The sequence below is a fragment of the Sphaeramia orbicularis genome, chromosome 5 (genome assembly GCF_902148855.1).
Source record: "Sphaeramia orbicularis chromosome 5, fSphaOr1.1, whole genome shotgun sequence".
Classification (NCBI taxonomy): Eukaryota; Metazoa; Chordata; class Actinopteri; order Kurtiformes; family Apogonidae; genus Sphaeramia; species Sphaeramia orbicularis.
In genome coordinates this window covers 19,362,801-19,380,299 of record NC_043961.1, presented here as the reverse complement: position 1 = coordinate 19,380,299, position 17,499 = coordinate 19,362,801, and the positions used below count along the sequence as shown (strand labels likewise).

General features: G+C 41.4%; 1 protein-coding gene across 1 annotated transcript in view; it reads left to right on the top strand.

Moving 5' to 3' along the window:
* The first annotated feature begins 1,266 nt into the window (after positions 1–1,266).
* The window catches only part of plekha6 (pleckstrin homology domain containing, family A member 6), a 51,273-nt gene continuing 35,040 nt past the window's right edge, over positions 1,267–17,499 (top strand). The window contains 6 exon segments of the mRNA XM_030133678.1: positions 1,267–1,368; positions 5,122–5,205; positions 5,691–5,802; positions 6,049–6,153; positions 6,703–6,775; positions 14,483–14,583. Coding sequence (XP_029989538.1) covers positions 1,337–1,368; positions 5,122–5,205; positions 5,691–5,802; positions 6,049–6,153; positions 6,703–6,775; positions 14,483–14,583 — 507 coding nt within the window. The 5' untranslated portion in view covers positions 1,267–1,336.

Below are 17,499 nucleotides of genomic sequence, written 5' to 3'. Positions count from 1 at the left end.
AGTGTTATTTATGCTTCTAGGTCTACTTCCAGTTCTAGTTCTTTACAGTGGGGTCAGGGTCAGGGTTAGATGGATGGATGTTTGGTCCAGAGTTGGATGGTTGCATTAGGTCTCGTTTGTATCATTAATGATCATCTGATTATTGTGAGTTTACTGAAGTGTTTCCACTGATTTTTCGATGAACTGAGAAGGCACAACTTCAGAGTTGAAATCCATTTTCTGTCTCCATCAAACATTCTGTTTGTGATGATGCATCTGAAGTGCTGTTGTTCTGCTCTGTCACATGTTCAGACCTCTTAGTGGACTCAGAAATTATCCCAGTCTGTAACGAAATCCATTCTCTCAAGAAGTGAATCAACACTGACCAGATATGTATGTCACAGCTAGGACAGAATCACTGCATTTCATTATCTCTGTTTCCATTCATGCGTATTAAACAGCTGGTTGAATTCATCCAATCACAGTGTGAGGCTGTAATTTAAAGGTCTGCAGAAGAAGATTAAGGAGATGCTGACTGAAGAAACGGACTTCATTTGTGTCAAAATGATTATAAATAAATGCCCTGTTTGTGAGCAGTTTGTTATTAACCACAATAAAACAGTCAGTTTTATTTCTTCTGTTTCATAGATTCACAGGAGAACTGGTTTAATTCTACTCACTAATACAAACAGAATGAGCCCATTAATGGACGGATGGGGACACACTGACCAGGACAGGGACACTCAGAGGTTTGTCTGTGGATTTCATCCTATCTGGGGTTTGTCTGTGGACATTGTCTCATTTGTGGACATTGTCCCGTCTGTGGTTCTGTCTTTTCCTCAGTATAAACTGCTCAGACTCTGGTTCCTTTAATGCGATGGACGGGGCTGAGCTCCACCACAGCAGGAATACGCTGAGCGTTGCACTTCTACTCTCAGGCAGCAGGGATTTACTGATATTATGGGGACATAAATCTGTGGACGCAGTCCCTCAGGGGACAGAATGTGTGTCCTCCTGAATTAAATCATCCAGGACCGGACTGGTTTAAGGATAGGGTTGGTTATGGTTAAGGTTTGGGTGAGGATCATGATAAGGATGTAACGTCTACTCAACCAATGAAAGCTCAGGGAGAGAGAGAGAGAGAGAGAGAGAGAGGGAGGGAGAGAGAGAGATAAACAAGGGGGGGGGGGGGGTGAGGCAGGTGGGGAGGTAGAGGGAGAGGCATGCAGTCTGGAGGAGGAGGACGACGGTGTGTGCATGTGCCTCCGGTCCTCCATCGGTCCGGCAGATCGCCTCCACACCCCCCCCTCCCCTTCCCTCCCACGCCGTTGGTACATGTCGTCTACTCAGGAGGAGGATGTTGAAGTTCCGTGTGGACAGGAGAGTCAGGTAAGGAGGAAGTAACACAGGGGAGAGGATGAAGAGGAGGATGAGGAGGGTGAGGATGAGGAAGGTGACGGGGGGTGACGGGGGGGCAGGTGTCCAGGATCCTGGAGGTCAGTGAGGACTGCATTGCAGTGCCAGTAGGAGAAGCATGAGCCCTGTGTTTGTGAGCTGCTGTAGTAACACAGCATGGGGATGGGTGCTGGTGGTGGGGTGGGGGTGGAGTTTGTGTCAATGACACAGTGTGATGTTGGTGTTGAGGCTGGAGCAGGATTTCACTGATGTTTCAGTGGGATTGGGTGGACGTGGATGATCTGAGTGTCATTCAGTGAGACTGAACTGAAACAAGAAACACTGCTGTTCGGAATGTTCTAGCTCTACATTGGTCTCATGTTTTGCTGATGTTCAGATCCAGAAAAAAGAGTCATATTGTCGAATAAGAAGTCACTCATTGCTTCTCGTTACTCTACTTTAATGTCGTAAAAAGCAGGCTTGGTCACCGGTTTTAGATGATGGACCTATGTAAATTCTAACTGTTCTGAGGGTTTGGGTTAGGGTTTATTAGTCCAACACTGGTAGGGGGTTAGGATTTATTAGGGTTGGGGTTGGGATTAGGGTTAGAGTTGCGATTGGGGTTGACGTTGGGGTTTGGATTGAGATTATGGTTTGGGTTGGGGTTAGGGTTGAGATTAGGGTTGGGTTAGGGTTGGGATTGGGGTTGGGATTGGGGTTTAGGTTGGGGTTGGGATTGGGATTAGGTTTGAGATTGGGGTTTGGGATTAGAGTTAGGGTTTATTTGCCAAACACTGACGGAGCTAAGGGTCAGGGCTGTAACACACTCATCTTCACTGCGTCTCCATGTAATCATTCATCCAGAAGATGATGATGTTATGTGGACACAAACCCATCAGATCATTAATGACAATATTTATGTGATGTAACAGACTGAATGTAGAGATGAACCCTGCCTGAGCAGAGGATAAGGAGGATGAAGGTGATTGGTCTTTGTTGTCATGATGTTCAGACAAATTCATCACATTCGGCAGTTTGTTCAGGACCCGTTGACTTCCAGACATACATTTAACTCCATGGGTGGAACTTAAAACATAAATTTTGTAGTCACTGTTCAACACCTGAAGTCATATTTTTCTTGCTTTTTTTAGACCTTCTTGGGTCCCCCCTCTTGCATGTCCTCCAGCACATACATGTGCATCAGCCAACAGCTGCCTCTATGTAGGTTTGTAGGTTATGAAGTCTCACAGGTACCAGACATATGGTTCAGGAACAACATAAATGGACAAATGAAATCTGACCTGTTTTCTGTATCCATGTGGACAGAAGGACGAACCCATGTTTTCAGATGCAAACACATTCGTCTGTCATGAAGTTGAGCTGGTGGTTTTATGACATTAGATCAGTGAATTTATGAGTTAGGAGAGGCTATGAAAGAACCAGAGGAAGCATAAGGATTCACCCATCTTCCAACATGGGTTAGGGTAAGGGTTAGGAGTAAGAAATAGGGTTTGGGTTAGGGTTAAGTTTAGAGGGTTAGGGTTAGGAATAGGGTTAGGAATTGGGTTGGAGTTAGGGTTAAGGGTTAGGGTTAGAGGATAGGGTTGGGGTTAGGGTTAGGGTTAGACAGTATAAGGATTCAACCGTCCTCCGACATGGGTGTAGGTTATAGTCAACATTCACACGACAAAGCAGGCATGGACCTGGAATGAACCATCTGTGAAACTACCAGGGTTGGAAAAGTCCCTGAAACTGTGTTTTTAGTTTCAGTGGCATTGGTTTGGCCTGGTGGTCATGTGACCATCCTGTGTCCAGTCAGAGGCCAGTGATAACAGCAGTACCCTAACGCTAACCCTAACCTAACGCGAACCCTACCCTAACCCTAACTCAAACCTAACCCTATTCCTAACCCTAACCCTAACCCGTCACTCTAATTTACCCCAACCCTAACCCTCTAACTCTAATCCTAACCCACTAACCCTCTAACCCTGACTCTAACCCATAACCCCCCTAACCCCTAACACTCTAACACTCTAACCCTAACTCTTACCCTAACTCTAACCCTAACCCCAACCCCCTAACCCTAATTAACTCTAACCCTCTAACCCTAACCCTATAATTCTAACCCTATAACCCTAACCAGGACGTTGAACCAGCCTGTGTCTAATGATAACCTGCTCGTTCCAGAGGTTGAACCTACACCAATCACGCTGCAGCAAGTGTGTGTTTGAATGTGTGTATATATAGCAGACACTGAGTCCAATACCACATATGACACACATGCACTCATGCATATACACTGTACTGAGCCCTGATTAGTCCACAGTTCAGAGGAGGGAATTGCCTGAGGATTCAGGGTGCTGTGAGGAAGACGAGTGATGATGAAGAGCTGATGCAGATACTGCAGTGCTGCTGATCTCTGATCAGCTGATTCACAGCTGAGTCTGTGAAGTACATACAGTGTCCAATCCTGGTCCTTGAGAGCTACTATCCTGCATGTTTTAGAGGTTTTCCTTTCCAACACAACTGACAGTCGTTATCAGGCTTCTGCAGAGCTTGATGATAGGCTTATCATTTGAATCAGGTGTGTTGAAAGAGGAATACATCTAAAACATGCAGGATTGTAGCTCTCAAGGATCAGGATTGGACACCCCTGCAGTACACGGTGATGCACCACATATAGTACATCCATCTGTCAAACGGAGTACACAGAGTACACAGTACACAGAGTACAGTTTAATACTCACACTGGGAACGTATGTAGAACCAAGGTCATAGATCTGCAATCATTACTCTAGTAAAAGTACACATGTCTCATACGTCTGTAAAATAGTACTGTGGTAAAAGTCTTCTTTTACTCAAGTAAACACAGAATCACTGCAAGATACTCAAAGAATAAAGGTATCGAGTATTTCTGTACGTCTAGGTGTTCCTGTTTAATACTAGGTGTTCCTGTGTAATAATAATAATAATAATGATAATAATAATAATAATAATGATAATAATAATAAGACTTGGTTCTTGTTTCTTTTATGTGATGAAAATAAATAGTTTTTTAATTGACCTTTAAAGCACTGAAACTAGAGTAACGAGCCTGTTTTGTAAGAAATAGAAAGGACACACACATAGCTTTACAATGTCCAGTTGTCAGAAAAATAACTCCAGTAAAGTGCAGTTACTTGAAAAATACTGTAATGAAATATTTGCACTTGTTGACCTCCTGTCTGTGGATCCCAGTGTCTGTGATCTGTGCAGTTCACGTCTATGTTCTGAGCCGACACAGCCCAGCGTTAGCATGAAGCAGCAGAAAACCCACAGGAAACACCAACCATGTGACCTACAGATGCTGTTGTTTGGCTTTTACTTGGACACTTGTAATCGAAGAAAAGTCTATTTTATTCCAACATGTGGGTGGAATCATTCACATTAGAACTTTATATTTAGTGTAGGGTCCCAGTGTCACACCGAGGCTTATTCCTTATTAATTTAACACTGTGAACCTATCTTTATTATTTATACACTGTGGGGGTGGAGCCTATCCCGGCCTGTAACTGAACACCTGTAACTAATCCCCTGTAACTGGACACCTGTAACTAATCCCCTGTAACTGGACACCTGTAACTAATCCTCTGTAACTGGACACCTGTAACTAATCCCCTGTAACTGGACATCTGTAACTAATCACCTGTTAAACAGTGTTGCATTTGTTCTGACTCTGGTTCATGTTTTTTGTCTCATGTCTTACAGTCAACATGACGACAGTGGACTAGCTGGACACACAACAAGACAGATCCAGCTGGACGAGCCAACGCCAATACACACCTGTCTACAGTAAGTCCAACACACTTGTCCAACATGCACCTGTCCAACACACCTGTCCAACATGCACCTGTCCAACACACCTGTCCAACATGCACCTGTCCAACACACCTGTCCAACATGCACCTGTCCAACACACCTGTCCAACATGCACTTGTCCAACTCACTTGTCCAACATGCACCTGTCCAACTCACTTGTCCAACACAAGTAAATGCATAAATCAAACCAATTAACTGTATTTAGATGGAAACAGGCTGTTTTCATTTCTCTCATTAGCTGAATATTACACACTTTTTAGTAAATCAAAAAATCAGTTGAGAATAGTTGAACTTCAGCTGTGAAGTCATGAAAGTCTTAAATTCTTTCATAACCTTATAGTACATTGATTCTGCTGTTCCAAAGTTCACTCTCCATGAAGATACGGTCTGTGTAATTTAATCAGCAGCTTTAGAGACATGATGAACGTCTAAATCCACAGTTCTACTTTCCTTCACAGCCACTGTGATCTGGAGATGAACGGGAAGGTGAACACGACCGCCGACAAGATCAACCACAAAAGTACCAACATGGTGTCGGACCTGTCGCCAGAAGGCCAGCCTTACACCAGGGTGAGCACCACTAAGCGAGCGTCACGCCACTTCAATCTTCAGATATTTACGATGACGAAAATAAGTACATGTACTTATTTAACCCCACATGTGTCAGCTGTTTTTGTTCATGTAGAATTAATTGCAGGATTTCTTCATTAAATCACAGCTGATGTAATGGTTCTTCCCAAAGGTGGACTTGTATCAGAGGCTGTTTATTAAACCTTCGTCTTGGGTTTCTTCTTTCTTCTTTTTTTACTTCTGCAGATTTCTCGGACTCCCAGAAAAGCAGCAACGTTTGGTAAACGTTCCAACTCCATGCGCAGGAATCCCAAAGCAGAGGTGACGAAACAGGGATGGCTGTACAAACAGGTGAGATCTGTGTTACCTGGCAACAGGATGTAGACCTTCATCCAACACCTGACACCCACTTCCTGTGGTCAATCCAAACATCCACATCAACCCCAACCACGGTGCACTTCAGTCACGGTTCAGACCTTTGGACTAATTATAAATACATCATAACCTCTTCATGTCCATGTCCATACTGTCCTCCTACTACCTGAGGATGAATTGTGTTTCTGTTGAATATGGAATCATTCTGAGGACAACAGAGAGAAGACGCTGTGGATAGAATGAACCTACAGGGGACTCACAATCTATGACTTGACTGAATAAGTAGATGTCAACTTAGAGCATGGGACCTCAACTCAGAGGGTAGGACATCAACTCAGAGGGTAGGACATCAACTTAGAGGGTAGGACGTCAACTCAGAGGGTAGGACGTCAACTCAGAGGGTAGGGTGTCAACTCAGAGCGTAGGATGTCAACTCAGAGGGTAAGACATCAACTCAGAGGGTAGGACGTCAACTCAGAGGGTAGGATGATGATGATGATGATGATGTTCTTTGTGTTCCTCCAGGCCAGCAGTGGAGTAAAACAATGGAACAAGAGATGGTTCGTCCTCAGCGACAGATGTCTGTTCTACTACAAAGGTTAGTTCTGTTTCTCTTCTTTTTTGATGGATCTCTTTACGATCCATCAAAATCCTCATGAGATCCTGTGGATCTACTGTAGATAAACGGCTGTGTGTCAGTAACTAGTTAATCTGGTTATTCGTGAAACAAACTGACCTTGTGTATTAATGATACATCCAACTACGTCATTCATCATTTAATAAACCAGTAAATCCAGCTGAATGGTTTCCAGATGGTGGAGGATCGTCCTGTTCCGTGTCCATGATCCGTGTCTATGATCCATGTCCATGTTCCGTGTCTATGATCCGCATCTGAAAAATGTTCAAAAACAACATAAAGACTACAGATTGAATGTTTTCTGGGTCTATACATGAAGGAGACATAATGTATAAATACCTGGAAATATTTCTCAGTGTTTCTCATATTTGTCCTAAGTCAAATGACAGACGAAGCCATTTCTATGACCTAAATCCTAAATAAACCGATCTGTGGGTTTGTAGACACATTAATACTGTCCTGGTTTTGCTCCAGTTTGTGTAATACATATGCAGAAACACATCCTCATCTGCTCAAGTATTTGATGAAAAAAACGTCAAAATAATGAGTGTGTGATGGTTTATTTCCATCCTGGGTTTAACAAATAGCACCTTCATGTTCTCTGATGGTAACTGATCAATGACTCGGATCATTATTATCAAATACAGGTCGTCATCAAAACGCCACTCGTACCAACAAATTTACTGTGAATATTTCATAGAAATGTTTATGGAGGATAATCTGACTCCAGATCTGTTGTAGGAAACGTGTCATTCTTTTTTTTCCTAAATTATTGTGCCTTTCATGAGTTTGGAGCAGTAGTTTTTAAAACTCTATGCTCGTCATAATGTGATTGGATGGAAACACGGACGGTTCCACGGACCTGTTTTAGCACACGCGGTGACAGGTCTTTTAAAGCTGTGGCACCACGTCTATGGAATGACCTGCCTCTACACCTACGGTCCATGGACTCTGTAGAGAGCTTTAAGAAACACCTCAAAACCCTCCTGTTCAAAAAGGCTTTTTAGTCTCCCACCTGACCCAGGACCACCACAGACTGATTACACTCTATGTATTCATCATAACGTACTCCATGTGTCATCCCCCCCCCCCCCCCGTCTCTCTATATCTCTATCGCTCTCTCTTTTCTCCTCCTTTACTCTCTCTCTCTCTCTTTAACCCCAACTGGTCAAGGCAGACAGCCATCCTTCAGGAGTCTGGGTCTGCTCGAGGTTTCTGCTCGTTAAAGGGAAGTTTTTCCTCGCCACTGTCACCAATCACAAGTGTTTGCTCCTGAAGGATTCTGTTGGGTCTCTGTAAACTTAATTTGATTCTGATTTGAATTGATAAAGCACTTTGTGACTCTGTCTGTGAAAAGTGCTCTATAAATAAAATTTACTTTACTTTACTTACTAGACAAACAAACAAACAAACAAACAAACACAGGTTCATTCTAGGGAATCTCAGGGCACGTCATGATATGCGATACATGGCTCACGATCATGATAATATCTCGATATGGCGATACTGCGATTATCGATTATTGCTCTTAATAACCTACGATATATCCATGTGTTTATAAGGGTGAAACAAAAACAAACAAAAATAAATACATTTCATAGTTTATATTTTGTACAAACAACAATAGTGCAATAACAATGACACTGTTTTAGGTCAACAGAACTGGAAACAGGTTTTTTTTAGGTGTCTGACAAACAGTGAGACTATTTTAAACTCATTCAGTAAACACCTTGTCATTTTGTGATTATTATGTAGAATTATACACTTTGTTTTTCCTTAAAGAACTAAACAGGTGTTTAGTATCATGGTTGGTTCGGGTTAGGGTTAGAGTTAGGCTAACAGCAGGTTCCACCAATCAAAGACCTAATCATTATCAATGCTGTAGGTCACCGTCATATCTACTGATGGTTCTCCATCCTTCAGCCATGTTCAGTATCCGTTCTGCAGATTTCCAGTGTGAGTTCACCGACTCATCAGAGAATTCCAGATTAATGGGTCACTGAGCTAACTTTGGCTGCAGCCATCTTGATGTCACCATGGCAACACTGGCCACAGTCCTGACCTACTCACCAGTGAACTCTGAAACTGAAACCTCAAGGACCTGCAGCGGAATGTGGTTTTAATAACTGAGCAATGGTTCTCAGTGGGTTCCTTCTGGTTCTCAGAGGGTTCCTTCTGTTTCTCAGTGAGTTTCTTCTCATTCTCAGTGGGTTCCTTCTGGTTCTCAGTGGGTTTCTTCTGGATCTCAGCAGGTTCCATCTGGTTCTCAATAGGTTGCTTTTGGTTCACTGTAGGTTCCTTCTGGTTCTCAGTGAGTTTCTTCTCATTTTCAGTGAGTTTCTTCTCATTCTCAGTGGGTTCCTTCTGGGTGTCAGTGAGTTTCTTCTCATTCTCAGTGTGTTCCTTCTGGTTCTCAGTGGGTTCCTTCTGGATCTCAGCGGGTTCCTTCTGGTTCTCAGTGTGTTCCTTGTGGTTCTTGGTGGGTTCCTTGTGGTTCTCAGTGGGTTTCTTGTCATTCTTAGGTTCCTTCTGGTTCTAAGTTGGTTCCCTCTGGTTCTCTGTGGGTTCCTTAGATCATTAACCTGTCCTAGTGTGAATTCTAGTTGACAGGTATGAGGGCGTTGATGTTCAAGTTATGTGGGTTTAACTGTTAAAGACATGGACGTAAACAAGAGTTTAGTGGATTTGAACAAAATGTTCTGGTTTAATGGTCTGGTTTTTGATTAGTTTAATGGTTCTGATTGTGTATGTCACTGGGCTTTGATCCAAACATCATCTGAAAGAGGACAAATGCTGCTCCATCTGTGGTAAATATGGACAAACTGGATCAAACAGAGTCAGAACAACAACAAGATGAACAGGAAACAGTTAAGGACATCATCCAATACACAGATATTATAAAACCACAAACAGACACAGAAAAGCATCAGAGTGTAGCTGTGGTTTGATAAATACTGGAGTAGATTCACATACTGATCCACAATGAAAAGGTTTGGAATTCTGGAGACCAGGTTCAAGTCTGAACCTGGTTTCTATGGTACCGAATTATGGAGTAATGAGGATCTACAGAGGGCGGGGTTTGGACATTGTAAGAACATGTTCCTATTGTAAATAAATGGAGCCTGTTTTTAACAGATTTTCTTTGGAGAAGAACCACGATGTTCTAAAATGTCCTGCTGATCATAATAGAATAAAAGTCCACTGGACATCAGTCTGATGTCATGTATGTGCAGGTCATGGGGTCAGTGACCAGTTATTATTCATGTTTATCCTCCATAAAGCCTTCAAGATCCCAGCACAGGAAAACAGAAGTAAAGTCAACGACATCCACAGGACAGAAGACCAGATGACCGGCTCTACTGGTCATCTGTCCACCGTTCACACCCATCTTTGTCCATGTCTTTATGTAGACAAGGACATAAATAATCCATTTGAAGGTAATACTGGTTACAACAGGGACCTGGGAGTGCTGTCCTTTACTTTTTCTGAGCGCTGGGTGATCTGGTCTTTATTCAGGACACGTCCAGCTGTGGTCAAACCAGTGAGGCAGCGATGGATGCAGGAATGTGTGACAGTGCACTTTAGTTTTTACCGCTGCCATTGCTATGCCAGTGACGACCGAAGGCCAAAAAATGGGCACAAGGGGAGGAGGAGACACAGGACTTTTGTTTTGTGAGCTGCTGTGACTGCTCGAAGGCACAGCCCAGGCTTTTATTAGAGTCAGTTTAGAAAAATCAGCCCAGATTTATTCACATACTTCAGCCTCGAACAGTAGACAGTCAAAGTCAAAGTCCCCTCAGCTCCCATGGACATTAGTGTCTTTAATATTGAATTTAATTTTATTATGAGGTGGCTGTGCAGAGGGATGATCAGTCAGATTCATATTCAACAGGTTCATTATTCTGCCTCTTGTCAGATTGTGTCTTAATTTCAGCTTGAAGTCACAATTATAACAAACTGCTAAAAGGATCCATAAATATTTAAGATGTGAAAATCATCAAACTCATCCAAAGCAGAGCATTAAACCAATCAGAAACCAGGCCATTAGACCAATCAGAAACCAGACCAGTTGACCAGTCAGAAACCAGAACCATGAAACCAATCAGAAACCAGAACCATGAAACCAATCAGAAACCAGACCATTAGACCAATCAGAAACCAGACCATTAGACCAATCAGAAACCACAACAATTAGACCTATCAGAAACCAGAACAATTAGACCAATCAAAAACCAGACCATTAGACCAATCAGAGACCAGAATCATTAAACCAATCAGAAACCAGACCGTTAGACAATCAGAAACCAGACCATCACACAATCAGAAACCAGAACCATTAAGCCAAACAGAAACCAGACCATTAGACCAATCAGAAACCAGACCATTAGACCAATCAGAAACCAGACCATTAAACCAATCAGAAACCAGACCATTAAACCAATCAGAAACCAGAGGATTAAACCAATGACAAATGCTTAATAGTGGAAGTCATGGACAGATGAATGGACAGTGTAAATAGTCAATGGTTTTGACCGTGTTAGAGTCTAGTTGTAAAAGGATGTAAAATTCTTCTGGACTTTGAACAGTCCCTTCAGACTGAACACACCTCCATCTCTGCACCAACATTAACATGTTATCAACGATATATTAATGACCAGTAAACACTCAGACCAACGCTAACATACATGTGTCCAGTAGATGGCGCTAGGTGGAAGGTTTGTGTGTTCTTTTTAACCCTTTAATGGACAACATGTATGTGTGAGATGAACTTGCATGTTCATGTGTTCTTCCAGGTGTTCATCCAGGTAAATACTGGAATTAATAACTAATTATGAAGCTTTACCACAAAGATGTCCCTGATTGGTCAGTTTGTGAGCATCTACATCCTGATTGGCTGTTGCCCCTCAGCTTTTGGTTTAACATCCTCATCCTCAGTTAATACACAATAAACCGCACAATTAAACATCTGGAACATTCATGCACATGAATTTCAGGTTAGTCATATGTATAGTACCTTTCACATAGATTATTATTGCATAGTTTTAACCTGATTATTTATATTTTATTACATATTTAACTCTTAATAATAATATGTTCTTCTTCTTCCTTTTCTTCTTCTTCTTATTAGACCATATTTCCATTATGATTGTATTTACCCCATACTCTCTTCTAATTATATTTTTTTATTGCGAAGATGTTGGTTTTTATTTCCTTCTGGACCTTTTATTTGTATAAATTACATTGAACTCTTTTTGTATTTTAAATGCACTATATGAATAAGCTTGCAGAAATGCATATGATAAAGGCTATATCATATATAATTTATATAATGTATAACAGATCTGGGGGAAAACAGAATTAATACATGCAGTAGTTAATATATCTATTAAATAATTCAACCATGATATTATTGAGTGTTTTCAGTGAACAGACACGTTCATACATCACTCATCACTTTCATAAATTAACTGTATATTATCTGACCTGAGATGAGTCTGTGGGCGCTGTGTGTCGGTGGGTTAAAATTAAGCCTCTCTGTGACGGTGTGTTTTCACTGTTCTTATTAATATTAATATAAGTATTATTATCATTATTATTTTTAGTAGTATTGGTACTGTTGTTATATATTTGTATTAGTAGTATTAGTAGTATTAGGTATTAGTAGTTTTGATAGTGTTAGTAATATTAATTGTATTGGTAGTGTTGTTATATAGTAGTATTTGTATTATTATTAGTATCAGGTGTTTTTAGTAGTTTTTATGGTATGAGTATTAGTAGTTTTGGTAGTATTAGTAGCGTTATTATATATTAGTATTATTAGTAGTTTTGGTAGTATTAGTTGTATTGGTAGTGTTGTTATTTAGTAGTAGTCGTAGTAGTAGTAGTATTAGGTATTTTTAGTCGTTTTTATAGTACTAGTATTAGTATCTTTTTAGTGGTATTGGTATTAGTAGTCTTGATAGTATTAGTAGCGTTATTATATATCAATATTATCAGCAGTATTAGAAGTTTTGGTAGTAGTAGTTGTATTGGTAGTGTTGTTATATAGTAGTAGTAGTAGTAGTAGTAGTAGTAGTAGTAGTAGTAGGTATTTTTAGTAGTTTTTATAGTACTAGTATTAGTATTTTTTAGTGGTATTGGTAGTATTAGTATTAGTAGTTTTGGTAGTGTTAGTAGCGTTACTATATATTAGTATTTATTAGTAGTATTAGTAGTTTTGGTAGTATTAGTTTTATTGGTAGTGTTATTATATAGTAGTAGTAGTAGTAGTAGTAGTAGTAGTATTAGGTATTTTTAGTAGTTTTTATAGTACTAGTATTAGTATTTTTTAGTGGTATTGGTAGTATTAGTATTAGTAGTTTTGGTAGTATTAGTAGTGTTATTATATATCAGTATTATTAGTAGTATTAGTAGTTTTGGTAGTAATAGTTGTATTGGTAGCGTTGTTATATAGTAGTAGTAGTAGTAGTAGTAGTAGTAGTAGTAGTAGTAGTAGTAGTAGTAGGTATTTTTTAGTAATTTTTATAGTACTAATATTAGTATTTTTGTAGTGGTATTGGTTTTATTAGTCTTAGTAGTATTGGTAGTATTAGTGTTAGTAGTTTCGGTAGTATTAGTAGCGTTATTATATATCAGTATTATTAGTAGTATTAGTTGTATTGGTAGCGTTGTTATATAGTAGTAGTAGTAGTAGTAGGTATTTTTAGTAGTTTTTATAGTACTAGTATTAGTATTTTTGTAGTGGTATTGGTTGTATTAGTCTTAGTAGTATTGGTAGTATTAGTGTTAGTAGTTTCGGTAGTATTTGTAGCGTTATTATATATCAGTATTATTAGTAGTATTAGTAGTTTTGGTAGTGTTAGTTGTATTGGTAGCGTTGTTATATAGTAGTAGTAGTAGTAGGTATTTTTAGTAGTTTTTATAGTACTAGTATTTTTGTAGTGGTATTGGTTATATTAGTATTAGTATTATTGGTAGTATTGTTATATAGGACGATGTATGTCCGTGGGTTAAATTAACCCTCTCTGTGACGTGTGTTTTATGGTTCCGGTCTAAAAATACATCGGTGTGTAAATAATGGATGCGCGCGGGGACCCGAGGCAGCGCGCGCGCCTGTCCCGGTCCGGTTCAGGTGCTTGACCCCAGGTACGGGTCTGGATCCGGACCATTATAATGGTTGTTGTTGTGGGTCACGTGGTGGGGCGGGCCCAGCAGCGCATTGTGTGACTGCGGAGGACCCTCCCCCTCCTTCGGATGCCCGTGCCCCCTCCCTCTCAGCTCCTTTGCCCCGGTTCTCTCCGGATCTCACGCCCACTCTTTAAGCTCGTGCGTCGGCGGCGGATCCACTCACTGTCCGCTGCGTCCGGGAGACAGCAGGTACGTACGGAGCCGAAGAGGCGCGGATCCCTTTTCGATCTGCTCAATATTTCATCCGTCCTTCCATTCCTCGGCTCCTATTCATAGTGTTTGCGCGTGCGCTTGTTCATTGTGCGCGAGCCATTAGCGCCGCTCATGCGCGGAGCCTAATGGAAGTCTATTCGTGGATCTGTCACGGAGGGCGCACCGACGGCCCCGTTAGACTCTGGGCTTTTATCCTGCAGGTGGACTCATCCGGTCTGCGCGCGGACCCGGGTCTTGAATGACTGTGTGCGTTTGTGTTTGTTCCAGATGAGAAGGAGGACGCGGTGTTGGGAAGTTTACCTCTGCTCAGCTTCAGGGTCGGATCAGTGGAGCCCACGGACAACGTCACCCGCAAGTTTGCGTTTAAGGTCAGTCCCGTCCGGAGCACCTGGAGACCAGGTCCAGGTCCAGGGTTAACTGGGTTTGGGTTAACTGCTGGGGTGCTGGTGTCAGTGACTGCTGATGACTTTAGTCTAATACACAATCCTTTACTGTTTTAGGAAACACATGCACACATACTGTTACTGCACTGTGCACATATCTGTCCTTAATTTGAGTATTTATGTGATGACTTTTTGCTTTTACTCTGCACATATTACCACGAATATCTGTTATTTTTACACCTCAAGGCTTTAGTTTTAAGGTGTTTCTTTGGAAATATTCCATGTTTTTATTTGGCATCATTGCACAACTTAACAAGATGATAAATATCACACAACACACCGACACAACAAGACAGAAATGATGAGAAAAAAACTGAGCAAACATGTAAAAGATATGACATGATGAGACAGACTGGACAGTGGAATAACATCATCATAATGCTCGTTTTTTCTGACATTAAAACGGATTTTCAGAGAAATCATCAAACTCTTCATGTGCTTTAAAGATTTCATTTCTGACATTTTTGGTTTGAGGACATTGGTTTCCTTATAAAGCATCGACTCAAGAGGAACAGAGTGACATATTCCAATATATGAGCTGTTTGTACTGATCAGTGAAGTTCCAGAGTGGACGACATGTTTCTGAAGATAATCTAACCCTTGAACAGTCATCCTAATGCAATGTTTGTGCTGATTGCAAAAGCTGGGTTTGTGATGTTGGAGCCTTTGTTGGTTGTAGTGTTAGTTAGCTGGATGTTTGTGGGTTGGAGCCTTTGTTGGTTGGATGGTTGTGGTTGGAGTGTTCATTGGTTGGATGGTTGTGGTTGGAGCATTCGTTGGTTGAATGGTTGTGATTGGAGCATTTGTTGGTTGGATGGTTGTGGGTTGGAGCGTTTGTTGGTTGAATGGTTGTGATTGAAGCGTTTGTTGGTTGGATGGTTGTGATTGAAGCGTTTGTTGGTTGGATGGTTGTGGTTGGAGTCTTTGTTGGTTGGATGGTTGTGGCTGAAGCGTTTGTTGGTTGGATGGTTGTGGTTGGAGTCTTTGTTGGTTGGATGGTTGTGGTTGGAGCTTTTGTTGGTTGGATAGTTGTAGTTGGAGCGTTCATTGGTTGGATGGTTGTTGTTGGAGCCTTTGTTGGTTGGATGGTTGTGGTTGGAGCGTTCATTGGTTGGATGGTTGTGGTTTGGAGCCTTTGTTGGTTGGATGGTTGTGGGTTAGAGCCTTTGTTGGTTAGATAGTTGTGGGTTGGAGCGTTCATTGGTTGGATGGTTGTGGGTTGGAGCGTTCGTTGGTTGGATGGTTGTGGTTGGAGCATTCGTTGGTTGGATGGTTGTGGTTGGAACATTCGTTGGTTGGATGGTTGTGGTTGGAGTCTTTGTTGTTTGGATGGTTGTGGTTTGGAGTGTTTGTGGGTTGGATGATTGTGGTTGGAGTGTTGGTTGGTTGGATGGTTGTGGTTGGAGCGTTCATTGGTTGGATGGTTGTGGTTGGAGTCTTTGTTGGTTGGATGGTTGTTGTTGGAGCCTTTGTAGGTTGGATGGTTGTGGTTGGAGTGTTCGTTGGTTGGATGGTTGTGGTTGGAGCTGTTGTTGGTTGGATGGTTGTGGTTGGAGCTGTTGTTGGTTGGATGGTTGTGGTTGGAGCGTTGGTTGGTTGGATGGTTGTGGTTGGATGGTTGTGGTTGGAGCATTCGTTGGTTGGATGGTTGTGGTTGGAGGGTTTGTTGGTTGGATGGTAGTGGTTTGGTGGAGGGTGTTGATTGCTTTGGTCCTGGATGATCGATAGAAGCTGATTTAACGGCTGAGTCACATGATGTTATTTATGAGGACTGAAGTTCCAGACCCTCTGGGTCTCATCAGACTGGAAACATCCTGGGTCTGAAGGGGATTTTACTCAGAAATATCACCGTGGAGATACTGGAGCTAAACACAGACTGAATTTACACAACACTACTGATACTCTTGTCGAGAGAAGCTGTTTATAAAAGCATTCATCACCATATATTTGAAGTATTTCTGCTCTGTAGTTTTGTCTGTCTGTCATTTGGTTCTATTTAAAGCAGTTTTGCATAAAAATAAATAAAGAATTTTTAGTATAACTTGAAATCTGTTAATATGGTTAAAATCTTTGCACATTATTTGGCATTGACTCCTCTCTGGTTAAATCTGTGTCAGTGTTAGAAACATTTTTTAATTTCTAAAAAAAAAAAGGGCTTTCTTCAGATGAAATGATTTTAAGACTCATTCTTCAAATACAAAGTCTCTTGTACTTATAGCAGTATTTAAGTTCATTTCCAACCCTTTTGGTTCAGTTTTATCTGTTGGATGTTGGATTTTAATGTAGATGATGTGACATGAATCACAGTGACTTAATAGAGCAGGTGTTATGTCCTCAGTTCTGACCCTGTCACATATGTATTGCAGTATTTATTCAGTGCAGTTCCCTGTGTATGGGAGGTGATGACGGTGGTGAGCAGATGAAGGCTGTGTTTCCATCCTGATGACTCTAACATTCAGGGATAAACGGCTCCAGAATTACAGAGCTGAATAAAGATGATACCAGGATCACCTCAAATAACTTAACTGACTGACAATTTGCTGAGTAAAGCTTTATGTAAGTGGGAGTTCGCCTGGTTTCTCTTGGCCTCAGCCTTGCAGTGACAGCTCCGTTATCTGCTCTCAGTGCAGTCACTGTTTGTCATTATCGTTTTTAGGACATCCAGTTCTCTGTGGGCTCTCCATGTTCACTCTAAGCTCCAGTGCAAAGTGCAAAGCATGTACTCAGTGTGTACACAAACTCAGGTGGAGGTCTTCCACAAACACCTGCAGCAGCCGATCACTGAGCAAATATACCCAGAGTACCTTTGGCCACTCACCTGGACATCAGCTGACTCTGACT